Raw genomic sequence first — 21,731 nt, forward strand, 5'->3', positions numbered from 1 at the left:
CTGAAGACTTTCTTCAAAGGAAAGAACTAGTATTATGATTGAAACAGACACTCAGTGCAGACAAGCCCTCAAACTGCACGCTTCCTTGTGACTTCCCTTCCCTGGTTTGCACCAACACCAGCAGTTTGCCATGATGTCTGAATCAGCAAGCTATGGTTAGTGCTTTGCCTTCCAAACTTAAATCAGAAATTATTCCGATTGCATTGACTTCTGATTTGGGGTTAAAGGCAACCACTAGTTGGCCCATTTGGAGGTCATGTCAAACAATGGTTAAGCATGAAACAGGAACAATGTGAGGTCATGTGAGGTCCAGTCTTCCAAACTGGACTCTGGAGGATCAGCTAAACTAAACTAGAATATTTTTATGACAGTGACACATAGCCCATTTGTAAAAGCTTTTAGCAGAATACATATGGTACATACCAGCCTCACAACGTACATTATATTAAACTCTATCTCAGTTTTGAAGGATTTAAAAACGTTCAAACACAGCCTTTAAATGTCTGCGTTATCAGCCTCTGAGAGAAGCTTTCTACTTACCCGACATTTTCTGCATCTTCATCACACTCAGCCCTATATTTGCAGACCCCACACTTGGAATGTTTCCTGTGAACGTCTGCTCCAGAGCCTTCATACTCTAAACAAAAGAAGACCATGTCAAACAGATGCCTCATCGAATAACCATTTTTTAGTATTTTGGAGGAAATATTGGTGGAAAGAAAAAGTTCCATCAAAAGAAGAAATAATCTACAAACTGTTAGAAACGGCAGAGACGGACAAACTGACTTTACAACTACAAGATAAACGAGAAGAAATCTTTGAAAAAACATGGTCAAGATTTTATGAATGGATTGTGGTGTATCTGCAAAGATGCACAATATAACTATATACTTCATTGATTAAAGTATTTCCTGGCATATATATATTATTAAACTTGTTTAGGTGCATATAAGAAGGATATTATCTATGTAAAACAAAATTAGTTACAATGAGTACATGCTTTTTGTTTGTTTTGTGTTAGTCTGTCTTGTATACGGTTATGTTTGTCTCTCTCTTTGTAGACAATCAATAAAAACCTATTTTAAAAAAGAATAACAATTTTTTAAAAAATGTTATCTTCTTTATATTATTATCAGCACATTTAAAAGGAGTCAGTTCACATAGATCTGAACCCCTGGCCCGCTTGCTACATTCCCCTGAATCCAGCTACACTCACAACAATGAAGGGGGCTTTCAAAAAGCCTCTTGCACCAGGGAAACATTCCTATTCTATCAGGGACAGATGCCATCCTTAATGCAACGGATCTGGAGGATCTACGCCCAAGACTTCAGCCTGGATCCTGAGCCCTGCTTCCATTCCATCCTCTCTTCTGCAGCGGCAGAGGAGGTCTTCCATTCCACGGCACCTTCCTCTGGTGCCCGCTGACTGTCAGGCTTGCCCAAAGACACTGGTCTTGCACGTGTCCCGCTCTGCGATGGCGGCCCACCCCCACAATGGAAAAGGCCTCAGCACAAACGGGGACAACGTTCAGGAGCCATCAGCCATCAGCTGCTGCTCGTCTTTCGCCTAATCCTTTGCCTCCTCCCAGAGAAGGAAAAGAGAAATGCCGGCGCACAGCCAATGTTATTTATTCAACAGCTGCTGCCTCATCTGAGGATCAAAAACAGATGCAGTTTGTGACGTTTCCCATGCTTACATTGCAGTTTGTTATGCTGGAGCTTTTCGACTACAGTGCTAAACATGTGACAATAAAACTAACATCACGATTTTGGGAAAGCTGCCGATAGTGTCAAGAAACTGGTTTTCCTATGCAGCTTCTTGTTCACATTTTCAACACTGGTTCAGGCTTTTGGCCTAGTAAAATGGCCTGGTAAAGTGGCCTTATAGAAGAAAGGTTTTTCCTCTGAAACAAAGTAAGCTGTTAGGAGCCTCGGAGACATAGATAAGACAGATGGTGAACCAACTGCAGGTCATTCCATTAGGCCTCTGGGACCACCAAGGACACGAGGGAGGGGAGGGTGCACTACGTCTCCTTATTGCCTGAGATCATGGATGGGAGGGAGAGGTCTGTTCATTTGAACCCAATGCACCTGCAGAATGTCTGGTTAACTGACAGGCCCCTTTGATTGGTCAGATCATCACGAGTCTGGTAGTTGGGTTACATCATTTGCCCTACACCTGATTGGCTAATTAGAACCAGGCCAACACTGGCCCTGGTAACGGTAAAGGTTCCCTTGCTCGAAAGCCAGTCGAGTCCGACTCTAGGGTTGCGGTGCTCATCTCCATTTCAAAGCCAAAGAGCCAGCGCTGTCCGAAGACGTTTCCGTGGTCATGTGGCTGGCATGACTAAACACCAAGGCACACGGAACACTGTTACCTTCCCTCCGAAGTGGTACCTATTTATCTACTTGCAATGTCTTGCTTTCGAACTGCTAGGTTGGCAAGAGCTGGAACTAGAGACGGGAGCTCACTCCATCATGCGGCACACTCAGGTCTCGAACTGCTGAACTACTGACCTTCCACAGCCTGCAGTTCAGCGTCTTAACCACTTGAGCCATCGCAGCTCCTTATAATGGCCCTGGACCATAAAGTAAAAGTTTTAATTATGGTTTGTTGCTACCAGATAGGAGGGCTGTGGAAAAGCCATAGTGATGGCTATCAGCTAGGAGAGCTGCAAGTCATTGTGTGTGGTGCTTGTCCCGGTTCCAGCCAGAAGCTCCGGGAGGGGCCAATGAAAGACGCGCAGGAACCCCGAGGAGAGCACACGACCAGACTCAAGCTTACCGCAGCAAAGGGGAGACGGAGAGACGGCGGGGAAGCGAGTGAGCACAGCAGCGCAGAGACGGAGGCTCCGGGGTCTGAGGCGATGGCTCACCGCCTCCCGGAGTCAGCAGCAGGGCTGCAGCAAGGGCCGGGGAGTGCGGCAGGACGAGCTCAGGCTCGGCAGCGGGAGGAAGTCTGGCATACCGAGGGCCCGCCCGCACGTAGAGATGGTGTGCGGAGGCAGCCCCGCGAGCAGCAGGGAGAGCCAGGGAGGGAGTCAGCCGGCAGCCCGGAGCCGATGGAGGTTGGCAGGGCTGGGTGGGGCCGCCCCAGCTCAGCGTCAAGATCTTTAAGTGGGGGCGGGGCCTTAACAAGGAAAAGGAGAGGAGAGCCAAGGAAAGGATAAAAAGGGAAGGACGGAGATGGCCGGGGAGGAGGTGGCTGGTCTGGCGAGCAGGAGAGCACAGAGAGAGTGTGTCTGACCTAGGGTCTGAATGCAGCTAAGATCCAGGTGGCCAAAGGGGTGAAGTAACCCCTCCAAGAGTCCCACATTCTTAGGCCTTCCTCCTCCTTGCCTTGTCCCTCAACCTGGGCCTGAAGGGCCCACCCGACCAGCAGTGGACACGGTACCACGTCAGAGAAGACGCCGAGTAAAGCAGGTTGTTCGGAGCCCATTTATCCAGGGCGGCGACCGGGGGTCAGTCAACGTCGGCCAGAGGGGGGCGTCACAGTGCTACATGCCACGGTGTGTCGGGCAGTAAAGCCATGGCTACAGGCTGTTGTGTTGACCATTGCGTCGGGCCACAGGCACTTGCTCTTGACTGGCCCTGTGCTTGGATTTGCCTGGGTGCCGTTGTCTGGTTTGGTGGGTCTTACTGACCAGAAACCTTGCCTTGGACTTTGAAGCTTGGCACCTTGAAGACCTCAGTCCGCTCTTGGGGTATATCTGAAACCCTGAGCCATCGTTTGCATAAGTGCTTAGACAGATTTTTAGCTTTGTTATTTTAGCCTCACGGTTCACTGTTCTGTCTTGACGATTTCTGCACAATTTCAAATAATTCACTTAATTCGTATTCTTGTGGAGGTCTTGTGGAGGTCTTGAAATTCAGGAGGCTTCAGTCTGAATCCAGTACTTCAGCCCTCACTGGCTATAGCTACCGGAGTAATTGTTTTTGTAACTTGCCTTGAAGGTGTCTCGCCCTGCAAGGGTGACTTTCTTGACTTCAGTTCCAGGAGGGCCTGAGACCTTGTCAGGACAGAAGAAGGGGACTGGAGGGAGCTCTACCTTGGGGTGGAGGGACCCACACTTCAGTCCTGTTTGTTTGTTGGTCTCGCTTTGACCAGCCCCCACGTAGAGACCCCCACCCTGGTTTGGAGGTCTGGGCCTGAAGTCTCTTGACAGATACCTTTGTTTTATTTGACATAAATCATATACTTTCTAACTTTTTTCGTAATCCCAGCTAACAATACTATAGGGAATAACTGGGGAAAAATTACTCACATCTTTGTGTAGGAAGTTATGTATAGAAGCGGGACAATTATATCAAATAATTACTAAATATAATACATTCGTTACAAGCACAAAGCTCAGGAGTCTGTACAAAGTAATGCAGAAAAATTAGAAAAATTTTGTGAGAGAGGAAAAGGCAACCTGCTCACCTGCTGCAGTTTGAGGGCTGCTGGGGGGGCTGTTCCCGGGGGGGGGGGCGGAGACACACACATCCTGCCTGGCTGCCCTCTGTACTCTGAAGCTGCTCAGTAGAGCAGCAACGGGGGAAGGGGGAGGGGAGAACAGGCACTGAGCGGATGCTGTGTTTGTCACTTCCAGCATGAACCCGGAAGTGATGTCATAGCATAGGGTGGAATCCTACCGTGTCATGGCAATGCAATGATGATGTCACTTACAGCTTCGCACCAGAAGTTATACCGCGGCATCGGTGTGATGCCTGTTTGGGTATCCCCACTCCCTAATTTTCCTACTACCGTGTTTTCCCGAAAATAAGAGACTGTCTTATATTTATTTTTTTCTCAAGAAAACACACTAGGGCTTATACCACAAATGCATAGAAATCCTGCTAGGGCTTATTTTTTGGGTAGGTCTTATTTTCGGGGAAACAGGGTTGTTGCCAGCACAGGACTGGGAACCTTGTGTGCACGGGTCACAAAGTTCATCTGCCTCCCCACATGCAGATACGAGAGCACTGGGTGTTGCCCATGGAAAGGAATCTATTCTAGTCCTCTGCCCAAGAAGGAGTGCAAAGTACAGTACTGGTCGGATAGGCCCACTGCCAGATGTGTTGGGGGAAGGCGAACGCTAATGGTGCAGTCCGAAGCAGAATTACCCCTTCAAAATCAACAGGCTTAGAAGGGTATAGCTCTGTTTAGTATTACACTGGGATTCTGTGTGTCTGTGTGGCTTCTGCGTTGTGGCGACCCTGTGAATCAACAACCTCCAAAGCGTCCTCTCATTGACAGCCTGGGTCAGGTCCTGCAAACCGAGGGGCTCCTGGGGCTCCCTTGACTGAGCCCATCCATCTCCTGTCGGGTCCTCCTCTTTTCCTCCTACCTCCCACTTTTCCTATGATTGTCTTTTCCAGTGACTCTGGTCTTCCCAGAATGTGGCCAAAGTATGATAGCCTTAGTTTAGTTATTTTAGCTTCTAGGGAGAGTTCAGACTTGATTCAATGTAGAAACCCCTTGTCTTTTTGGAGGTCCTCGGTATCTGTAAAACTCTCCTCCAACACCACATTTCAAATGAATCAACTTTCATATCTGACAGCTTCCTTCACTTGCCAACTTTCATACCTGTACGTAGTAATGGGGAATACTATGGCAAGAATGGTCTTGATCTTTATTGCCAATGACACATCCCTACACTCAAGGATCTTCTCTGGCTCCTTCATGGCTGCCCTCCCCTGTCTCAATCTCCTTCTGGTTTCTTGGTGGGTTTCCTTTTTGGTTGATGATGGAGCCAAGGAATAGAAAATCTTTAACAATTTCAGTTTCTTCACTGTCACCCTTTTTTGTTGTTGTTGTTGTTCAGTCGCGAAGAGTCGGACTCGACCCCATGGACCAGATGACGCTAGGCCTTCCGTCGTCCTCTGAAGCTGGCTCAATTTCATGTTCGTTGCATCTATGACACTGTCTAACCATCTCATCCTTTGCCGTCCCCGTCTTCTTTGACATTCAATCTTTCCCAGCATCAGGGTCTTCTCCAGTGAGTGCTCCCTTCTCATTGGGTGGCCACAGGCAGGCAGGGGTGGGGAGAGGCGGGGAGGAAGCAACTTACCCTCCCTCTTCTCCTGCCTCCTCCTGGCTGAATGAGGGCTGGAAGCGGGGCGGCCGGAAGCAGGGAGCGGGGGTTCGTCATGTGCCCCGCCCCCCTGCACCTCACCGGGGGAACTGTGTTCCCCCACGTTCCCCCCCGAAATGACCTCTGCTTATAGTCCAACTCTTGCAGCCATACATGACTACTGGGAATACCATTGCTTTGACCATGCGGACTTTTGTTTGCAGGGTGATGTCTCTACTTTTTATCATGCTGTTTAGATTCGCCTGTCACCCTTAAACTTGTATAATTCCCCAGCAGTCACTACTTTTGTCTTCATGTTCAGTTGTAATCCTGCTTTGGCATTTTCTACTATGAAATCATAATACAAAACCACGGGCGTTCACAAAAGATACGCCTACAAACTGTAATACAGGATGGTTGTACAATCAAAGTCCGACAGATATGTCTTGATCAGGATAGGTCCTGTTGATGCTTGTCTTCACAAAAACGAGATTCCAATATTGCTTGAGGCAGGTTCCATCATTGCTTCACGGGTTGGCTAGCTGTGAAGTTCCCACATATATCATATGCTTTATCCAAAGAAGAACCTATAGCATAATCTAAAGTCTCCCATAAGCACAGAAAACGTCCAAAAAACTTCATCAGCTGTCTAGACCAGTCATATGACTTCATAGTAGATTGTATGGTAGACAGAGGTCTCTTTTTCACTGATATTTGTTAATGTAGTTCTGATTTTCACATTTTCATAGAAACCGCTTTACAGTAATTGGTGTGGTTTACATTTCATACACAGTTGTTTTGGTGGGTTGACTATCTACTGTGTATCTCCTATTTTGTTTTGTTAGTTCTAAATGCTGACATAGCGGGTGCGATCACACAAGCAGTTTGGCCCGACATAGCCACGTCACCTCTCTAGATCAAATAGGTGTGATCCAATGCCCCAGTCGTCCCTACCTTGCACTAAAATGACTCCCACGCAGGTTAAATAGCCACTGGCAACTTCTGGTTACTACCTCAGTGAGGCGCTTCCATGGCAGGTTTCCAGGCATCTGATCGTCCAGGCGCACCATGGAAACACATGAGTAGTGCAATCATTCCTCTCCGTTTCCGGTGCGGGCCTTTGTTTTTCCCCTCCAACCCCACTCTGAGGTGTGCTTCAATGCCCCCATCGGCTGCCTGTGGGGGGCCGTACAGGTGTGTCAGGGTGAAGGAGGTCTTGGAACTACACAGGGGCTGACTGAACTTCCAGACAGGAGTGCACCTGTGCTTGTCTGCTTCTGTGCATGTGCAGAGGGACTTAGGAAAAAAGTCCATTCAACCAGTGCGTTGCCGGTGTGAACGGCTGACCATGGGCCCGCGGCACTATGAGGCCGGCTTAGCGCTTGCCGTGCGATCGACGCAAAGCATCTCAAACTCAAGCAGCTTATTTAGAGCCGATATACTGCTGCGGCAACCTGCCCATCTGACCACACCCAGTGACACCGCAGCTTCGGTTCAACCGGCTGGCTGCAGTCTCTCAACACGGATGACAAGGGGCTTTCGGCTTGGGTACCGTTTCAGCTGGAGGCAAGGCTTGCTATTGCTATCTCCCTGGGGAACTTGGAACCGATCAGCAAATATGCCTTCTGGAGACAGGCCTGAGCCATTCGCCTCCCTGTCGGAGCCTCTGGAACCACCAGTGATGGTTTGGGCCTCCCCAGCTGCTTCTGCTTCCCAAATATCGATGATAAGCCTGCCCCCGTGAGCCCAGTCCTTCAGTGGCAGTTTCCCCTGTCGTTTTCATGTTTGCCCATCCGCTCTTCTTCCTACCAGGGACTGGCCCGGACTCTCCCCAGGGCTCTCAGTTTCACTGCTGCTTCTGGGAGAGAGCCCTTATTTCAGCTGGGTTCAGACTGTCTCTGGAGTCATTCCTATGTGACACCATTTGGAGTGAGAGCCGGTCTGTTGTAGTGATTTCAGCACAGGGCTAGGATCCCGGAGACCCGGATTCAAAGGCCATTCTGCCTGGAAAACCTGCTTGTGGCCTTGGGCCCATCACATTCTTCTTGCCCCCTGATCTGCCTTGCAGGGTTGTGGTGGGGATGAAATGAAAAAGTGTAAGGCCACTCTGGGTTAAAGGTAACCTCCATACCCATATTTTTAAAGGACATCTTATGTTTCTGCTTGTTAAATAGTGACAAAACAGGTGCCCCACGGGATGAACTCTTTGACATGCAAACTGTCACAGCTTCTACGACAGTTCTTCAGCCAACGCATCCTTGATTCCACTGGTCATCTGTTCACGGCCTGCAGGTTAAACAGCCCTTTGCCTCTCATTCCGCCACTGTGGGGTGTGAGTGCAGCAAACTACTAGCCTGGGTGTGAAGCAGAATTTCTCTGCCAGACTTTCTCTTTAAGGTACTAATCAACAGATAAAGGTGGCCCTTTGAAGGGCGTCTGACGGACCTTTTTAATCCCATCCTGGAGCATGAATGGTACTGGCGAAATTGAGGGCATTCGGTATCTCCAATGACAGTTTGTCTCCGTGTATAATAAAACCGCCCAGTGACACGGACGTGTATTTGAAGATGAGCTTTTGTCAGTCCGATTTCTAAGTATTCAGGTCATTTGGAGGAGGGTAGGGTGCTCTTTCACTCGGCAGTGGAGGACAGGACTTGTGATGATGGGTTTGAACTACAGGTGGGGACATACTGGCATGCTATTAGGGGGAAACTTTTGACAATAAGGGCAGTTGCCCCTCCTTCGACGTGTTTAAGTGGAGACTGGGTGCTTTAGGTCTCATCCTGCACGGTGCAGGGGGTTGGACTGGATGGTCTGTGCCCCCTTCCAGCTGTTTAAGTCTGTGCTTCTAAAAGAGTGTCCCCAGGCACGTGTCAAGGAACTGAACAGGTTTATTTACATTTCAAACAACTTGGTCTTAAAAACCCTAGCGGCAAGAATTTCAGCAGCTCTCTTAACAACCACCACCACTCGGGTTGTTGTTGTTGTTGTCGGGTTGTTGTTGGGTTCTTCTTCTTCTTCTTCTTCTTCTTCTTCTTCTTCTTCTTCTTCTTCTTCTTCTTCTTCTTCTTCTTCTTCTTCTTCTTCTTCTTCTTCTTCTTCTTCTTCTTAGATACCACCAGGAGGCAGATGGTCTCTCCTTCAACGCTTAATTCTTTCTTAACTGTATCACCCTTGGCCACAAAACCTGATAAATACATAGGAAGGTACTGCTGATCAGCCTGTATGCTGTAGAGACCAGGGTTCAAATCCGTCCTCTGCCCTGAAGCCCACCGGGTGACGCTGGGCCTGTCTCCCTCCCTCCTTGTGCTCACCACCCTTGTGGCCCTTGGAGAATGGTGGGGACAAAAGAAAAAGCACTGGATAAAGTACATTTACCTTGTTGCGATCTTTCCAGCCACTGGGTGAACATTATTCTTCCCCTGTAGCGGGGACTGCAGCTGAGTATGGCCTGGAAATAGCCTGAAATTACTACCGATCTCCAGCCTACAGAGAGAAGATTCCCCGGAGAAAATGGCTGCTTTGGATGATCTTTCCAGCCACTGGTGAACATTATTCTTCCCCTGTAGTGGGGATTGCAGCTGAGTATGGCCTGGAAGTAGCCTGAAATTACAACTGATCCCCAGCCTACAGAGAGAAGATTCCCTAGAGAAAATGGCTGCTTTGGAGGACGGACTGCATGGCCTTACACCCCACTGAGGTCTGCCCCCTCCTCAGACCCTACTCTCTCTAGGCTCTGAATTGCCAGGAATTTCCCAATGAAGAGTTGGTAGCTGTAGCGAAGAGTGAGGCAGGTAGCACTCACAGAGAGACAAGCCTGGAACCAGCACCTTCCTTGGTCACGCCTCCGTCTCCTAACCACTGCACTTTGCCAGCTCCTAAATAAATCTCTTAGCAGCGTTGTTTTAAACGGAGTTGCAGCCTTCTAAACTCATTGGGCTCAGAAGGCTGCAACTCTGTTCAGGATTGACTGCAAATCTCTCTTAAGCATCACCAACTGCAGCTGAGGAGGAGGAAGGGAAATAGAAACATGGCAGCCAGCCCAATCAGACCGGGGCTGAACATCTGTCCCTGTTTCCTTGGGAAATACTGTAAAGCCTGGGCGTGCCTCTTCGCCGCTGGTCTTGTGGATGCTGTGATGGCAGGATCATCCCTGGTTTATACTGGGGGAGGCCTACTGGGGTACACAGGTTTTTGTCAATTTTATGTCTGTTCCCATTCATAAGTCTCTTTGAGCACCCCACCCCCGCCCCATGGGAGGAAAATATTTTAGTTATAAGTCACAACGTTTGGTTAATGTTATTCTGCATCTGATATAGGGCTTTTGCAGCTTCACAGTTACAAAAGTATATCTGTGTCATGGTTCAGAAACACACCAGCCCAAGTCCCTTGCCACCACCAGGGGCTGGTATGCCCAGTGAGTGCCACAGACAGATGGCACGGAGCTTGAAAAGCACATGCTGGTTATCAGTGTACTCATCACTAAATGCAGTCTGCCAGAGCTCTTCATAGCCTCCATACTTAAGGAACCCAATTTTACACTCAGGGAATCTGAAGCAAATTACTTCAATAATAATTAACATGACAATCTGTATTACAAGCATGTCCTTTCCCCAGCCCAAAAGCCTCGGCTGTTCGGGTGCCATCTGTCCGCAATTAAGTCTGGGATATTTTTAAGTACCTAAATTAAACGTTGTTAGGTAAACAAGCACATGCTATGGTTAGTGTTACACACCTAAAAGCATGAGAAATAAAACTGCACTGTAATTAAGCTGTATTCCCCACTGACAAAGCAAAGGCAGGACTGCCAGATCGCATCTCAGAGAATACTTTTTGAAACAGGGACCCAGCCAGTGTTCCCTCTAAGCTGAGTTAGTGTGAGCTAGCTCACAGTTTTTTAGCCTCCGGCTCACACATTTTTGCCTTATCTCAGGAAGGAGGGCTTCAGAGCAAACTAAATTATGCAGTAGCCAAGTCGCTCGCTCACAACTTTAATGCCAGTAGCTCACAGAGTAGATTTTTTGCTCACAAGACTCCATTGCTTAGAGGGAACATTGGTCACCCAGCATTCACACGGAGGATAAGAAACAGCAGCAATGCCTACCTCCTTCTCCTGATCCAGAGCCATTATCTGAAAAAAAAAGGTACAGTATTATCTGGAATTGTGTCTTTAAACCAGTCACGATACACAATCATAGTTATGTGGGGTGGGGGGCGTGCTAATCCACATCAATGAGCCACGCAGATTTTGGGCAATCGCTACGTCTCTGTTGAACTGCAGAGTCCCCAAATCCAGATAAAATTATATTTTTTATTCTTACTAATTACCGGGGCCAATTTCTTTCTTCTTATTTACCATATTCTTCTGCAAGCGGTTGAATGTCAGCCAGCAGAGCACGGGGGTCAGAGTGCTGAGCTACGATCTGGAGACCCAGGTTCAGATCCCTACTCTGACATGGCACCTTGCTGGGTGACCCTGGGCCAGTCACTTTCTCTTCTTTCTCAGCCTTACCTACCTCGCAGAGTTGTTGTGAGGATAAAAGGGAAGCAGGGAGAATGATGTTATAAGGCACATTGGATCCCCACTAGGGAGAAAAGTGGAGTATAATGGATAAATTAAGAATTTGCAGACCTTTTTAGACTGGAGATCCACCTTGAATCTCAACCAGCCACGTGGGATCTACGTTTCCCCCCTCCTCCCTCCATCCCTCCCTCCCTCCCTCTCCTCTCCTCTCCTCTCCTCTCCGCCACTTCCAGAGAAAGCCTCACTAATGCTGCAATGCACCAGAGACTGGGGCTTAACCGAGGGTTGCCGACCTCCAAGTGGGGCCTGGAGGCCTCCCACTATGACAACTGATCTCCAGGCAACAGAGATCAGCTTCCTGGAGAAATGGCTGCGCTGGAAGGTGGACTCTGTGGCGGGGTGGCCACACTGCGGCTTGGGAGCCACATGCGGCTCGTTCACAGACACTGTGTGAAAGGCATGCTTTTTCTCCCTACCCCCTTCCCTCTCTTCCTTCCTTCCTTCCCCCTCCCTCCCATCAACTTGCTTTCTTTGTTTCTCTCTCTTTCTTTCTTTCCAACTCTTTCCTTCCTTCCTTCCCCCTCCCTCCCATCAACTTGCTTTCTTTGTTTCTCTCTCTCTCTTTCTTTCCACTTCTTTCCTTTTTTCTTTCCACCTCCCTCCCTCTTTCTCTCTCTCTTAGACCAATAAATATCATTATCTGTTTTTACCGCTTTTGTGTGTGTTTTTGGCAGTCTCATTTAATGTTAATAAAAAGCAAAGCTGCATATTTTTTAAATAAAAATGTGTCTGTGATATTTATTCCTGTCTTGTGGCTCTCAAACATCTGACATTGATTCTATGTGGGTCTCACGCTGAGCAAGTCTGGCCACCCCCCTGGGTCTAGGGCACTGTACCTTGATGAGCTCCCTCCCCAAATCCCGCCCTCCCCAGGCCCCACCCCCAAAATCCCTACCCAGCGCTGGCAACTCTAGTTTAACAACCTATTGGCACAATACCGATGAGTTAACCATATTTGGCTAGCAAGAAAAGCACATGTAAGAACCGTGCGGGAGTGAGCAAGGGAGTTGGTACTTCCAATTCACAGCTCTTACTCTATTTCTGCTCTTATGTGGATATGTAGTTGGCTAGATAAGAGAAAAGCATTAACAGCCTGATCCATGGAAGCCAGGGGAGTTACGCACAAGGTACTCTGGCACTGTTGTTCCCTGCAACCGGACACCGTGAATTAGCACTGCCTGATGCCTGACCCAGAGCACTGCGGTTCATGCTGTCGCTCCTGACCGCTGAGGCCTGGGTCAACAGCTCCAGGGGTGTACAGCCCTGGTTAGCAAATCATTTTTAACAGAGAGACATAACCTGACTTAGCCAGATCAAGTAAGGGCGGCTCTGAGGGCAAAATTTCAAGGCCAGTCTGAAAACACTGACAAATGGCAATGCAATCCTATACTGGGGTCACCAATGTTTTCTTTCCTGAGGGCTGCTTTTGAGTAATGAGCTACTAAAACACATAAATGCAATTTAAGATTCCCTGTTAATATATAAAATTTGCTTCCTACACAACCCTCCCAATACATTGTCAAATTTTGTTCTGTCCTAGAAACAGACCACGGACTAGGAAGAGCGCCAAAAATGAAACTACTGTCTAAGTGGCACAGAGAAAGATCCTATGCAATAAAAGCTTTATAGATCTATATCTCTTAAAAAGCGCTCATTAACACGTTAAAGCACTTTGCTAAGAGAAAGGAAAAAGTAAACACCCCACATCGCGCATAGCAAAGCCAAAGCTGAAGTTCAAACAGAGAACGTGGCAAAGACAGAGATAGCCGCGATCTTGCGAAAAAGTAGATCTTGTTTCTAAAAGATCACCATTTAAAAAAAAAAGCCAACCCACCTACTGGCTTCCGGCAGGATGATTCCCATATATTCAGGCACCAGCTGACCTCCTGCCTCCCCCCCCCCGAGGAAACGCTCCCCCATTCATATTCTTTCACCACAGGAAAAGCAGCACTGGTCCCAGTTCCCTTGACACAGAAAGACTGATCAAACCACAATGGAGCCTCAGCTGGATGGCAAACTGCCTGCTGCACCCTTTACAATAAAAGCACTGGAAACAATCCATGAACCGCAGAGGACGGTGCTCACTTTCCTGTATTCCTCCCTTTCCCTCCCCCCCGCCACCTATCCCTTCCCTCAGGTTCTCTCTGCCCTTATCCCGACTCCCTTGCTCCTTCTGAGGGCCTCCCTTTGGCCAGCGTCTCCGTCTCGACACCCTCCACCCCTGCCACTCAAGGACCTTGCCATGAAGCACTTTCTTGTAAAGAACAGAGACAACTTGGGCAACCCACGATTGAAGAAAGGCTCTATCTTTGAGGGAGAGAACTCCAGCAATGATGCAGATCAGTTAATTTAACCGGCCGTGCAATGACAACAAATATCTCCTCCTCCATTTCAGCTTGTTGTTGTTGTTCAGTCGCACAGTTGAGTCCGACTCTTCGCGACCCCACGGACCAGATCACGCCAGGCCCTCCTGTCTTCTGCCGTCCTCTGAAGTTGGCTCAACTTCGTGTTCGTTGCATCTATGACACTGCCTAACCATCTCATCCTTTGCCGTCCCCGTCTTCTTTGACCTTCAATCTTTCCCAGCATCAGGGTCTTCTCCAGTGAGTGCTCCCTTCTCATTGGGTGGCCAAAGTATTTGAGCTTCAGTTTCATTATCTGGCCTTCAAGGGAACAGTCAGGGTTGATTTCTTTTAGTAGGATTGACTGATTTGATCTTACTAGCTACCTTTCCTTTGGTAATTACAAGATTTCAATGTTTCTGGAGGATCAGACTTAATCTTTGGCCATTTTTATGGTGAAACAAATACACTTGATGGAAAATGTCCCTCCTGCCCTTCTCCCCTTTTCTTCATTTGTCTGGAATCATGAAAATAAAGTAAGTGAAGTGCACAGGATAAGAGAGAAGAGGGTCAAGACCTTGAATGGGAGATATTGATCATGGGATACAGAACGGACCTCCAGGGTAGACAGAAGATGGAAAATGAGGCGACGTAGTAATCAGAGTGTTACGTATTGAGCCTGAACTGCCCTGGCAAAAGGACTGAGCTTGGGATGCATAACAATAGGCTGCCAGGATCCTAGAATGGACCAGTAGGGGGACAAGGATCCTGGAGTAAGCCAACTGGGAAGCAATAGAGTGTAAATAGCCTATCGTTGGGAGTGGGGCGTGTTTTGGGTGTGACCCTTCTCAGGCATAAATACCCAGCTTCCTTTCTCTTGCTGAATCACTAATAAACTATGAGCTGATCACTTCTACGTTTCTGAACCCAGCATATTTCACAGAGCATCCACAAACATAAATGTGAGCCAATTCCAGCTTTTCTTTGAGGAGCCACAGTCACCTGCTGCTCAGAAGGAGAGGAGAGAGCAGGCAGCCATGAGGCTGAAACAAGAGCTCACCTCGAGCTGCCTTACACGGAATCGGACTCCCAAGCCACAGTCAAGGTGATGGATGAATTAGAAACTGAAGTTATTTTAAAGCAACTCACCAGGCGTCACAAGCGCAAGGAAACCGTACAATCTCCGGTGATCCCTTGAGTCACCCATGATCACCTCCAGAAGTGATGTCCTCGTGCTCATGATGGAGGGGCCCCCCCCCCAGGTTTTTGTCAATTAACTTCCGTAATTCTACCTTTCCCCCCCCCCCCTGGGCTCATGGAGTACAACTTGCCCTTGGGTAGTTTTTGCCCAGGGAGCAATTCAATAGCACAGTCAGAAGAGTGGTGCAGGGGGTAGTTCGTCCGCCTCCTCCTCCTCGAACACCTTAGCCAAGTCTCTATATTCGGGAGGGATAGCGGAAAGCTCTTCTTGCGCTAGGCATGGGGGGGTTGTCTGGGGGCGCCTGACCCCAAGCCTCCTCTCAGGAGTGGCGTTGGCATTTAGGGGATATAAACCACACTCACCCTTCGTTCCACAAAATATACAGGTCGTGATCATGTAACCACGGGCTCCCCAGGACCAGTGGGAATCAGGAGGCAGGGGTGATGACGAAGATCCGTTGCTCCCAGTGATCCCCCGCCCCCATTTGCAAGGGAACCGTCTCGTACTTGCACGGCTCCTTCATGGCTGAGCCGTCCATCTGGGTGAATATGATGGGTTCAGGGAGTTTAGCTACCTGAGCCCCCAAGCCCGTAACCAAAGAGGGGTTAATCAAGTCTCTGGCACACCCCGAGTCTATCAACGGCCGCACCCTCACATGAGTTCTGAAAAGGGGGGGGGGGTAATTGCTTACTGTCCATGGCACCATTTGATGCGGGACCTGCTGCTCTGCGCCGCTTACAGCAGGCCCTGGCCTTTTCCCGCCGGCTCGTTCTCCTCCTCGCTGCTGAGCTCCAAACCCCCTTCTGTGATGTTGGCTTGCACGACACGCTGGCGGTGCTCTTCCTCAGCGGGGTATCCTGTTGCCCCTTTGGCCTGAAGGGCGGACCCTGGGCATGAAGCAGCATAGTGGCCCCCCTCTCCGCACCAGAGGCAGAGCCCCTGCTTCATGCGCTGCTCTCAGACCCCTTCCTTCGGAATCGAAGCCTTTGGTTTTGGCCCGGGGGCACATCCTCTTGGGTGAGTGGCCACGTGGTCAATTCGCTCTCCGCGTCAGCGGCCTCCCACATTCGCGCTTTCAGAGAGATGGGGTGCACACTGCGCAGGATGGTCTCATGGAGTTCGGGGTGCAAGCCCAACCGGTATTGCTCAGCCAGCAACCCATCCAGCCATCCTTGGATCTTGGCCGCGTACCTTTAAACTCCATAGTGTGCTCTCTCACCGTCTTCCGCCCTAGCTTCAGCATGCACAGGTGGTTGCACGCCTTCTCACTCTCCAGCGGGTCCTCATATTGCAAGCGAAGGGCCCACATGAGGGCATCCACCTCCCCGGGGCTCTGGCCCCTGGGCCCTGTGGAGGCTGACAGACCAGTCAGCTGCCTCGTCTCGCAGCTTAGAGGCAATGTAGGCAGCCCTCCGCTCGTCGGAAGGAAACAGGTGGCCCCAGTACTGGACGAACTTCTCGACCTGCACCACGAAGAATGCCAGTTTCTACGTTTCTCAAATGTAGCCTCCAACAACTCCTTCGGTTGATGTTCCTGGGGGGGGCTCTAGTGGCCTCGGTACAGGAGCCTGGTCCCCGGGAGGTGTGGGTGGCAGGAGCTGTGGGGCCGATCTGGGGCGGGGGGGAGCAGGGCGGTGCAGCTGCATCTCCTCCTGCACCACCTGCGCGACCAGCCTCGGGATGTCCAGAGACGCCTCCTCGAGAGTTCGGGTCATCTTGGCTTGAGGACAGCTCGATTTGGGAGAGCCTCTCTTCCCAACTGCCCTCATCAGCCTCGTCCCGACGCAGGAGTCAGCATCCACGATTCCTGAGTTTCGGCCGAGAACAGTCCCCAACCGTCGTGATCTGGTGGAGTCCTTGAATAGCCAAGGAATCGCTCCTCCATCGGCCCCTGACACCGGCACCCCCGTCACGGGTGCTGTCACTGGCAGGGTGGTGACCGGGGTGGTCACCGGTGGCAACGTAGTGGGTACCTGGTCGTCCGTCATGGCCGGCACTTTTGGCTCCTCTTCCTCGCTCATCTCATGAGAGATATAGGTAGAGGCAATGCAAGATTCCTGACACTCTGTCAGGCACTTCAGTCGATCACACTCAACAACGTTCCTGCAGAAGTTTCAGTTTATTGAGAGCGAATACTTAAGACACCATGAACCTCTGTGTCAGGAATGGAGGGATAGTGAAAGGAACCCCAGATATACCCCCTTCATACAAGGCCCCCTGATACTAAGAGGCCAATGAGCAAGCACCTGGGAATGCGGTCAAAAAGAAGAGAAGAGTTTGGATGTATACCCTGCCCTTCACTCGGAGTCTCAGAGCGGCTTGCAAACTCCTTTCCCTTCCTCTCCCCACAACTGTGAGGGAGGTGGGGCTGAGAGAGCTCTGACAGAAACTGTTCTTTTTCAAGGACAGCTGTGCCAGAACTATGGCTTGCCCAAGGTCATCCAGCAGCTGCAAGTGGAGGAGTGTAGAATCAAACCCGGTTCTCCCAGATTAGAGTCTGCACTCCTAGCCACTACACCAAACTGGCTCTACACCAAAAAGCAACGGTTATATTCCCAGTGGGAAGCCAGGAGCAGGCAATACACAGCTTCAAGGACACTACTAAGATAACAGCTCAAGACACAGAGAAGCAGGGAATGAGAGTGAGAGACATGGACAGCAACCCACACGTTCCATTACATGGCAGCATTAGCTGACATATATATGGATAGATGGATGGATAGATGGATGGATAGATGGATGGATGGATAGATGGATGGATAGATGATAGATAGATGATAGATAGATGATAGATAGATGATAGATAGATGATAGATAGATACTGATAGATAGATGATGGATGGATGATTGATAGATAGATGATGGATAGATGACTGATAGATAGATGATGGATGGATGATTGATAGATAGATGATGGATGGATGATAGATAGATAGATGATGGATGGATGATAGATTATGGATGGATGGATGGATGGATAGATAGACAGACAGACAGACAGACAGACAGATAGACAGACAGACGGATGGACGGACAGGCAGGCAGATAGATAGACAGCTATCTCTGAGAGACTGAGGGCCAATGGTGCTTCACGGTGACAGGCATGCCTGCTGTATTTACACTCAGGTTGTCTGCAGGGAATAAGTACTGCATGAAAGAAAAATGTGCTTCTCTGGCCTTTCAGGGACATGTAGAGACTGCACACTGCACACTGGGAGACATCTGTTATTCCTCCCCACTTCCCACTCATGTTTCCTGCAGTGAACACACAAAAACAACCCAAGTTCTGGTCAAGTGTGAATTGATTCAGGGACACACACACACACACAAAGGGAACAAGCCACAGTTATCAATCAGAGCCCAGCGTGTGCATGGAGCTCTCACTGCCTGGTGGCAGATGGAGCTCAATGGCAGACGGAGCTCTTGACGGTGCACTAGCACTCTTCCCCCCCGCCCGCCAATCATCCCTCATGCCAAAGTAACAGATTGGCTTGGCTGGGATGTGGCCAACAGGCACCTGCCCGTCCATGTCCTGCATCAGCCAGGAGAACCCCCTTGGCTTCGTGGCCATAGAATGGGAGGTTCGATAAGCAGAAAGGTTAACGTCTTCCCTGGGTTTGTTAGAGCCCAAAGCAAAGTGACTGAGGATTTCTACTTAACTCTGATGAGAATATTCAAATGGCACTGCTGACTTTATTTCCCACTCCTAGTGCCAAAACACAAGAGTGTCTTTGTCACTGCGTTTCTCCTACACAAACAGGCATACACACGGCCAAATCCAGGGCACTCGAGATTCAGAATAAGAGTTTGATTACTGCAGAACGAGGGACGGTGGCCTGAAATTAAACGGCGCCTCGAGCGCCCAGGCCTTCCCTGTGGCGAAATGGGTTATGAAAGAAATGAGAGAGGCTGAGAAATCTCCAAACTCCAAATTGAGCAAAGCTTTAGGTTATAATAATGCAAATAGCTTGTGTATGTGTGCACGTGTGGTTTCCTCAGTTTAAGCTCTAATAAAAAGAACCAAGAGGCTGCAGTTTCCAATAAACACTCCCTGAAGCAACTCCCTGAAAGTGCAGTTCAGAAATCCATTATAAAATGCACCTGTTGTGTTCACCGGGCATGTTTAATATTACAGATTTAGCAGTTATCATTCTGGGGAGCAATTAGATGTGGTACTGTAGTTAAAAGGAACTGCACAGAAGTGAAAATAAATAATAACTTTTATTTGCTAATTTGCCAGTAAGACGACAGGAAGTGAATAAGGGTCCATCCCAGCTACAAAAGTAGAAATACATTAAAAATATGAGCAGCACAACAAAGTGAAAGAATTCTGGAGCTATTGTTTTGATCAGATCTTGCTACACTGGTCCCTGGTTCAGCGGTGGCAAGTCTTGATTACTGTAATGCTCTCTATATTGGGCTGCCCTTGAAGACAATCTGGAAGTTCCCACTGCATAAAATGCCAAGCACCTTGGGTAGGCTTACCAAGTGGCGGCAGGGGATCCGCATGTCTTCACAGAATCCCTGCCGTGGGGACGGCGATACGCGTTGCACCGCCGTCGCCAGGATGTGACGCAACGCGTCGCTCTGGCAACGGGGCTGTTTCCACATTCAGCTGATTCCACATAGGTGTCAGTTTGCTTCTGAGTTCAATTTAAGGTGCTAGTACTTATTTGAAACTTGTAATGGGTCTCAGACCACACAACCTCGCACCGAATGAGCTCCAATTAAAAGCAAGCTAGGAGGACTTACTGGTAGTGCGGTGAGGGCCAGAAACAGGGCTTTCTCTGTGGTAGCTCCATTCTCTGTATTGTCTTCCAAAGGAAATGAGGAAGGCTACTTCTACCCTGTAGTTTTGCAAGGGATGCAAGACATTGTTAACAAGTCTTTTCTTTCAATAACAGCTCAATAATAGCTGCCTGAAGATTGTTAAATGGGCTTATCTTTACATGATAGCTGCAGAGTATTTTTCTATCATTAATTCTATGCAATAAAACTTCAATTGCTACTGTAAGCCGCCTTGAAAGGTAGACCAGAAATTTTTTTCAACGTGAGTGCATGTAAATTCACAGTAGACAGGATCAGCTGAACTCACAGATATCTGGCATAAGCGTAATGCCTACGATATCTTACCTGGATGAAGCACAGATAGAGGCTTCCCTGTACCTGATGAAACAGGCTGTATCCTGCAGAACCTTTTTGGGTTTCTGCTGCAGGATCCAGTCACTCCTCTGGATTTTGGTTGAAGAGATGCAAAATACAAAAAGGTAAAGCTGCGTCTGCCAGCAAGTCAAAGGAAACGGAGCGGCCTCAGAGAACATCAATGCCACAGACCCTCCCTACATCACAATCCACCGCCGTATCGATAGTGGGCACGCCAAGACATTTTGGGACCTGAGTGTTGGAAAATCCAAGGTGGCAACACACACATACACACACACACAGAGAGAGACACATACATGCTGTGGGACTCAATCCCTCTGGAATTTTTCCACGTAAGCATCATGGAAGTGAATGGGTGCAGGACAAACGCTCCGCTTTAATAACTGGTCGGCGGGGAATGGGGACAGTGGAAGACAGGGGGGGAATCCAGAACATTCCTTCAGTTCCTGGCATACCCTTTCATAAAGTTCCTTAGAAAAAGTGGCGTGCTAGAGGTTTTTCTTCCCTTTGCACACATGACAAAAACCACAGCTGAAAGTGGTGAAGGACGAATGGCCCAAGAAATATGTTTTTTCCCAGGGCTTTTTTGGTAAAAAAAGCCCAGCAGGAACTCATTAGCATAATAGGCCATACCCAACAGCAGAAATGCATTAGCCTATTAGGCCACACCCCTAACCATGCAGCTCATTAGCATGTTAGGCCTCACCCCCTTGCCTTCCCTTGGCTTGAAGGGAAGGCAGTTTAAACTGCCTTCCCTTGGCTTGCCCCGGCAATCCAGCCCTTGGACAGGCATGGTTCTTCTTGTTCAGTCGCACAGTCGAGTCCGACCCTTCGCGACCCCATGGACCAGCTCCCGCCAGGCCCTCCTGTCTTCCGCCGTCCTCTAAAGTTTGCTCAATTTCATGTCCGTTGCATCGATGACACTGTCTAACCATCTCATCATTTGCCGTCCCCGTCTTCTTTGATCTTCAATTTTTCCCAGCATTGTTAGTTCCTTATTGTTACAAAAGTCTGCAAACTTACTGAGAGCTCTTCTAAGGCCAACTGGTGTTCTAGCTAAGAGGACAGCATTGTCGGCATACAGTAAGATAGACACATGCTGTTGTTGAAGTTTTGGTGGATGTAAACTGGGGGGTCCAAGTAACTTACTATATCATTAACACATAGATTAAACAGGGAAGGGGCTAGTACGCAACCCTGCCTAACTCCCCTATAGGTGTTAATAGGGTCCGATAGATTTCCTTTCCTGTTAAGCCTAACCTGCAAATGGGTGTTATCATGAAGAGCCCGCAACAAAAAGAGGAGCCTTCTATCAATTGAGGAAGCTTCTAAGCCGGCCCACAATTTCGGTCTCGATATTGAATCAAAAGCCGCTTTCAAGTCAA

General features: G+C 48.9%; 1 protein-coding gene across 1 annotated transcript in view; it reads right to left on the bottom strand.

The window, feature by feature from the left end:
- Positions 1–540: 540 nt before the first annotated feature.
- Positions 541–21,731, bottom strand: part of LOC107118678 (tomoregulin-1-like) — a gene marked incomplete at both ends in the record, with an annotated part of 26,565 nt that continues 5,374 nt past the window's right edge. The window contains 2 exons of the mRNA XM_015421038.1: positions 541–637; positions 11,161–11,187. Of these exons, the coding sequence (XP_015276524.1) occupies positions 541–637; positions 11,161–11,187 (124 nt within the window). The remainder of the gene's footprint in view (positions 638–11,160; positions 11,188–21,731) is intronic.

Source organism: Gekko japonicus, unplaced genomic scaffold (genome assembly GCF_001447785.1).
Source record: "Gekko japonicus isolate JY-2015 unplaced genomic scaffold, Gekko_japonicus_V1.1 scaffold4919, whole genome shotgun sequence".
Classification (NCBI taxonomy): Eukaryota; Metazoa; Chordata; class Lepidosauria; order Squamata; family Gekkonidae; genus Gekko; species Gekko japonicus.